The sequence below is a fragment of the Microtus ochrogaster genome, chromosome 1 (genome assembly GCF_000317375.1).
Source record: "Microtus ochrogaster isolate Prairie Vole_2 chromosome 1, MicOch1.0, whole genome shotgun sequence".
NCBI lineage: Eukaryota > Metazoa > Chordata > Mammalia > Rodentia > Cricetidae > Microtus > Microtus ochrogaster.
Window position 1 is genome coordinate 92,159,706 of NC_022009.1, and position 7,558 is coordinate 92,167,263.

General features: G+C 41.2%; 1 protein-coding gene across 1 annotated transcript in view; it reads left to right on the forward strand.

Moving 5' to 3' along the window:
* The window catches only part of Fat4 (FAT atypical cadherin 4), a 133,325-nt gene that overhangs the window by 118,941 nt on the left and 6,826 nt on the right, over positions 1–7,558 (forward strand). Inside the window, exons 12-15 of the mRNA XM_005343924.3 lie at positions 732–817; positions 1,586–1,765; positions 2,989–3,113; positions 4,651–4,868. Of these exons, the coding sequence (XP_005343981.1) occupies positions 732–817; positions 1,586–1,765; positions 2,989–3,113; positions 4,651–4,868 (609 nt within the window). The remainder of the gene's footprint in view (positions 1–731; positions 818–1,585; positions 1,766–2,988; positions 3,114–4,650; positions 4,869–7,558) is intronic.

Sequence of the window (7,558 nt, forward strand, 5' to 3'; positions counted from 1 at the left end):
CAAACTATCTTTTCAGTTTACGTACCAATCCCAGTTCCCACTCTCTCCCCTCCTCCCATTCCCTCCACCTTCCTCCCACCCAATCCCCCATCCACTCCTTAGAGAGGGTAAGTCATTGCTTTGAGGAAGGTACAAAGCTGAGCAAGGTATCCATCCAAAGAGAATGGGTTCAGAAAAGCCAGTACGAACAGTACAGATAAATCCTGGTGCTACTGCCAGTGGCCCCACAGTCTGCTCCAATCATAAAAAGAAAAATGTTTAAAACATAAATTTCCGTGTATTTTAATATATATGACATACTTTCATAATCATTCCGTAAATATGGCAGATAGATTAAGTCTTTTGAAAAATTTTGAAAGATTAGGATACTGAGTAGCAGAATAAATATTTTTATTGAAATTATAATCTTATGGAGTTGAGATTTTCCAGGAAGACTACTGGCTTCTTAATTCTCTCTTATATAAATGAGGCACAAGGAAGATGACTGTTTCAAAGGTGACTCATCACTCTGATGTGTAAAGATAATTAGAATTCAAGATACCAAGGGGGACCTGTTTCCATAACTTCAAATGTGAAGCAAATTACAGGATATGTTATGCATACATTAAATCAAGAAAATCATAGCAGTGCTAATTTCATTTATCCCCACCTGAGAGCAGTGCTGGAGGTGTCTACTGGGGAGGCTGATGTCATTGGAAGGCTTGTGGTGACTGTCCCCTCTCTTATTTCAGGCAGCATCTCTAACTGTGGACTCCTGCTCCGAGAATCAGGAGCCAGGCTACTGCACCGTCAGCAATGTAGCGGTTTCAGATGACTGGTAAGTAAAATCATAACTCCGTTCTTATCATTAATGAAATGATGATTTACAAGAACTTTAAATAATTTTTCTCCATACTAAATGGTTGTATACCCCCTCAAAGAGATATCCATACTATAAAGTAACTACTGTCGGTGAAACATTATTTTAATGCTGGATTAAAAAGTCACAAAGTGATGAGTCAGGGGTAAAATCAAAGGAAACAGTGTCTGTTGTAGCCAGGACTGCTTAGATTTTCCTTCATGAAAGGCTCTCATGCTTCCTGAGTTCTGTGAGCGTGTACAGCATGATTGTCACTCATTCAGGCACGTTCTCTTCACGTTTGTGGGATAATTGAGACATGTTTTTTAAATAGCACTTCAAGCTGAATTGCAGTACTGGCCAATCCAAGGCAGAAGGGATTTTGTAAGGATGAGAAGTGGAGAGGTACAATGACCCCTACCCACTGTCTTTATTGACATGCTGGAGGGCTTGCTGTGTTCTTAAAGAACCTTGCAACCTGTAGAAGTAACAGTCTTGGCATCTGTGCATTTGGTCTTTTCTAGATTGCTCATTTTTGCTGACAGCATTGCTGTGTGCATCCAGTGTGGATAGTTGAAAATGTAATTCCATAAGCGTCTCAGTCTTTGTAATGTAAAACCCAAGCAATCATGAAAATACCTGCTTTAGGCTGGATGGTGGCCTGGATGCTCACTCTGGGAAAGTGAAGTAATTGACCAAAATATCTCGTGTTGTTTTTGAGATTTTTGCCCTTTCGCATTCTCATAGGACTCTTGATGTTCAGCCAAACCGAGTCACCGTTGGAGGAATCAGGTCCTTAGAGCCAATCCTTCAGAGGAAGGGACAGGTGGAGAGCCATGACTTTGTGGGGTGTGTAATGGAGTTTGCCGTCAACGGGCGACCCCTGGAGCCCAGCCAGGCTCTGGCAGCACAAGGCATCCTTGACCAGTAAGATTTTCTTCCTTCCTTCCTTCCTTCCTTCCTTCCTTCATTTGTTCCTTCCTTCCTTCCTTCCTCTTTCTTTCTTTCTTTCTTTCTTTCTTTCTTTCTTTCTTTCTTTCTTTCTGTCTCTCTCTCTCTTTCTCTCTTTCTTTCCTCTCTCTCTCAACTATCTCTATCTATCTATCTATCTATCTATCTATCTATCTATCTATCTATCTATCTATCTATCTATCTATGCATCTATCTATGCATCTACCTATCTACCTACCTATAACTTTTGGTGGTTTTTCAAGACAAGGTTTCTCGGTGTAGCTCTGGCTGTCCAGGAACTCACTCTGTAGATCAGGCTGGCCTCAAACTCTCAGAGATCTTCCTGCCTCTACCTCCCAAGTGTTGGGATTAAAGGTGTGTGCCACCACACCCAGCAAGATTTTCTTATCATTAAAAAATGAAAATCTAAATACTTAGCATCCCAAGCCTCCAGATTGAGGCCTTGCCTTACCCAACTGACAGAGCTTCCATGATGTGGCCTGAGCTGTATCTTGCCCGCACCCTCTTTCTGGTCATTCTGTTCCTGTTGTTTCACACACTCTGGGTTCCTAGTTCACAGTAGGACTTCCCACTGCTTTTTCCTCAACCTGAAATCAACTTCTCTTGAAATCTAAATACAAATGTCCTCCCCTTACTCTCAACGTAGAGATACAGAAACCCTTTAAGGTTATACACTCTTCAATCTGTGCAGACGATCTCTGTCTAACAAACAGCATATTCATCTTTTCCCTTTATTGTCTGTCATTCACACAGGAAAACAAAGCCTCTTTCCTTTACTATATGGATTCATTCATTCACTTATGTCTATGTCTGGTATCATACCTGGCTTGTAAGTGGGCCATCATTATGAGTGTCTTTGTGGGGTGCACATGGACCTAAGTAAATATGTGGCCCTGGACCATGCTAATAAGGGATTCCTGGACCATTGTGGTCCTTCAGAAGTTGACATCATTGGTTGTCATTGTAGAAGATATTTTAATTTAGCTTTCTCTTTTGGCGTGAGGTAGACCATGTTATGAGATTTCTGTGCCATTAATTGCTGCAGGGTAGCTGGGGCAAGCCCCTTCCTATACTGTAAACCCATGATTAAGCACATTGATCAGTCTGTGTCTGCTTCTTGTCAAATGTTGTTCTTCCGGGTTAGTGCTTTACCCATCTTTTTTGTAACTCTCTTACAGGTGTCCTAGACTAGAAGGCACGTGCGCTCACAACCCTTGCCAACACGGTGGCACCTGTGTGGACTTCTGGTCATGGCAGCAGTGCCAGTGCACGGAGGGCCTGACTGGGAAGTACTGTGAGAAATGTAGGTCACCACTGTCACATTCATGGCATGCTGTCACAGCCCCAGAAAGTATAAATAGGTGCACCTAAGCAAGTTGCTGCATTTTGACTCTAACATGGCAAACATTACATGTGCCAAATGAAGGGAGAGACAGTTGCAAATTGGCTTTTTTATATAAAGAGGAGTAGCATTCTCTCAAAGAATTGAATCATATAAATGTCAGTTTCACCTTATAAATGTACCACTGGGTTATTTTACGTCACTTATTGGGTAGTTGGGAAATTTAAAGTCAGCAACTATACTCAGTTTGCAGATAAATATTGTCTACTGTTGAGGGGTATTTCTCTGGTCAGATTTTTATATTTGTCAGATAAAATTTACAGTATCACTGGATTGCACACAGCTCCAAATATTGTGTGATAGTCAATGTGTTAAAAAGTCATAGTTTATTTTAAGTTGTTTTTGAGCAGCATTGTTTCAGTCTTCTCATTAATAACTTCCCACTTAAACCCCCGTGTTATGATCATCACAACATCAGTGATATTCAAGTCACCAGTAATGATTTGCTCATTGGAGGCTGTGCATTCTATTCTACCCTGTGCCTTGGGCCCGCTTTTATGAGAACTGCTTTATTTCGAAATGAATAATTACTACTTAATTCGGCCACTAGCGCCTGGTGATGTTTTAAGGAAACATTTATTGCTACTGTAATAGGAAAATGAAGAGAAATGAGTGATAACATTGGAATACAGTATAATCCAAAAGATCTTAGAGGGAGTCAACATAGATGCATCATAGTAGCTTGGCTATCAAAGAAAAAGAAAAATGAGTTGAGCTGCCTTGAGACTTATTTTTCTCATGTGAGATATAATTCTGCACATGTTATTCTGTTTATCTGTTTAGAGTGTGTGACCCAGGACAGAGTTACCCCTGATTCCATTTCCCCACTTTCCCTTCCTGAGCTATGCTACTGGTTATATAGATGCAGATATCTTACTTCTGGACTAAGAGTTTTTTTTTAATATCATTGCTTGTGATGATGAACCATCCATGGCAATGGCTCCAGGTAGAGCTGCAGCTAGAAATCTTTGACTAGACAATTTTTTGGGTTCATATTTATAAAAATTAGAGACTAGAGGGACTAAAGACTAAAGAGCCAAAGGTTTCCAACTATAAAAACATACTTGCTTAATAATTTCAGGAATGCATTGAAATTGGTTCAAGTTTTGAATTGTGCATTTTAGCAGTTGGCTGTGTCGTCCATGTCCAGCCTTTCGGTCCCATAGCACAGAGATTGGATGACAAGTCCCCCAAGTGATTAATGATTGTCATCAAGGATTTTATGTTTCCCAGATCCAAAAGGACTCAACCATTGGCAATACACTTACATAATTATTCACAAATGGAAACTGTTTTCTCAGAGTAGGACCAGGAAGAGTAATTTCAGAATCTTGAACTTTTGTCATTTTTTAATACCTTGTGCCCCTCTGAAGAATGCCCTAAAAAAAAAAAAGTCTAGTGAACGTCTACAGATTTTCCCTTTCTTCTGGGCTTTCAGCTGTCACTCCGGACACTGCCTTGTCACTAGAAGGCAAAGGACGCCTGGACTACCACATGAGTCAGAGCCAGAAGCGGGAGTATTTGCTGACACAGAGCATACGGGATGCCATGTTGGAGCCTTTCGGTGTCAATAGTCTGGAAGTAAAATTCAGGACGCGGAGTGAGAACGGTATTTTGATCCACATCCAGGAAAGCAGCAATTATACCACGGTGAAGGTGAGAGGAGCCCGTGCTGACCCTTCTGATGACCCTGCCTGTTCTGGGGCAGCGGTTGCTTCCCCCACAACATTTGTCCTTTCCTTTCTAGTCTTAACGTTCTGACCAAAGTTTGGCAATGATCCAATACCATCCACTCTTAATGATTCCAGGGCCTGGGCCAGAGTCACAAAGATTTGAGAGGGCCAGTTTCTAAACACCTCTGTGTTGTTTTAAAGCAAAAACCACGGTCAGACAGGTAACACAGAAAAGGTAGTCAAGTCTGCTTTCCCTGATAAAAATCTGTGTTGCTTTGCCTTCTATCATAAGCAAAATAAAGCGTGAAAAGTATGTGCCTTGATTATGGAGGATTATTTTCACCAAGGATTATTTTAAAAACTGATAATATAGGTTAAATTCTAAGATTAGACTATGTATCTGACTTCATTCTGAAATGGCATTCTATTTATTACCTAGGTCAAATCCACAAAGTTTCATGTTTTTGGTATTTATTGTAAGTAAAATTTCTTTTCATCTCTCCAAATAAATTTTAATGAGTAGGGAGAGAAATGTATCCTCAATCCTATGGAGATTAGAAGGGGACATGGGGTGGCTTCCCTCTGCCTTATTCTCTTTAAGCAGGGTTTCTCTTTTGTCTGGAGTTCTCATGTCTGCTTTCGAGCATAGGCTGGTCAGTGTGCTTCTGGGATCTTCTCGACTCCTTTGCAGCCATTGACATGGGTGCTGGGCTTTACTTGACTCCTTTGCAGCTATGGACATGGGTGTTGGGGATTCAGACTCAGGTCCTCACACCTGTACATCTTGCAATCTACCCACTGAGCCATTCTCCTGCTCTCTTTAAATAAAATCAAAAATTCAATTTTTTAAAACTTTATAGTCAATAAGGACAGATTTGTCTCTGGGATTTTACTTCACTTTTCCTCTCTGTAGGTAGAAGTCCAAGTCAGTCATTCATGAGCCATGAGTCATTTTTTGCCTACCTCCTGTGACCTTCTGAGAATATGAAATGAGAACCACCTTCTTTCATAGACAGACGTTAGCACCAATTTTCCCAGGAGATCTTGTATTTAGTTTCATCAACGTTTCACAAGCTCATTCTATGTCTTATAAGTCTATTGATATTTTTTGATTCATTTTAGTAAATTATTAAGAAAACAAAACCATGATTAATGACTTATTTTTCTTATAAATATTTTGAGACACAGAAAAGTATTAGCAATTACTTGATTTAATTCACAAATTATATTGAAAATAATGCTGATTGTCATCCCTAAATTTTAGGTTTCGGTTTCCCAGGTTTGTTTGTGCAACCGACTCTCCCTGGTTATCTTAGGTGTCTATTTTCAGTAAGTCTCACAGAAAGCCATTCCCTCTCCTGGGGATCTGCTTGTACCTTCCTTATCCCATTTGTTTCTAGATGGAGATGCTTTTTACTCCCTACCATCATTTGACAGTGTTTGGAGATGTTTTTATTGGAGGGATGAGAGTGATGCTACCATGTAGTTGCTGAAGACCAGAGCTGAGCTTCTTATAATAAACACAATACCCCCAACAGAGAACCATGTGTTCAAAAATCTCGGTCAGTGCTGCATTTGCGACAAGGCTCCAGTTTCCTACAAGGACATCTTCAAATTTTCACTTTACGTTTCATTCCTTAGACAAATATCCTGGTTCCCCAATCAATATAACTCACGAAACATAGATCTACCTAAAATGGAGTAAAAAATGCTGTTGATCATTTCCATTGAAAAGCAAATTAGAGGCAAGCAATTAGAGAGGCTATGATGTAATTACAGTGGATTCATCTGCCCAGAACACCATTCCCTCCTGAGAGGGGACCCTGAGTGGCTTCTGCTCAGAGTTCCTCCATTCTGAGAAGCCACACTTCAGTCTTTGCATGGGATTATTTTTGAAGCTGTCTCCAAGTCCCCATGCCATTTAAATGACATTCGACACACTGATGTTTGCCTTCTCCTTCAACCAAGCAGTTTGGTCAACATGCTAATGCATCTGAGGAGTGAAAGCCTCCATTAGGAAGAGGCTGAATGATAGGGTCTGTCGTTCTCACTGAGAAGCTCAGCAGGATGCTAGCTGGCACCGCCTCAACATGGTGCCACAGACCTAAACAGAGAATTAGGCAAAATGACCAGTGATTAGTAGTCACGGCATTTAGCGAGAAAATTGTGAGCAGCAGATTTTCAAAAGCAAGGACCTTGGCAGGTAAAAGGAGTAGAAAAGGAAAAAGCACCCAGTCAAAAAGAGCAAAAGGAACTCAAGAAGTAACTGTGCTGGGCAAGAGATGACTGGGTCTGCCGGGGTGTGGTTGAGGAAGAGGGGGACAGAATGTGCTTTTAGTGTCAGCTGCCGGCCGTCCAGGAACCATGGTTTCTTTTAACGCAGGTGCTTAGTATTTCTTTCTTAAACTCTCTATTTAGTGAACTCTCAATCTCTCTCTTTCTCTCCCTTCCCCTTCCCCCACCTCTCATGTCATCCTTCCTTCACCCCTCACCCCTCCTACTTCTCTTCTCCGTCCTCTCTCCCTCCCTCCCTCCCCTTCCTTCCCTCTCTTCTTTCCTCCCTCCCTCCTCTTAGTTCTCTTTCTCCCTCTCTCTCCCCTTCTTCCTTCCTCCTTTTATTTCCTCTCTCTCTCTCTCTCTCTCTCTCTCTCTCTCTCTCTCTCTCTCTCTCTC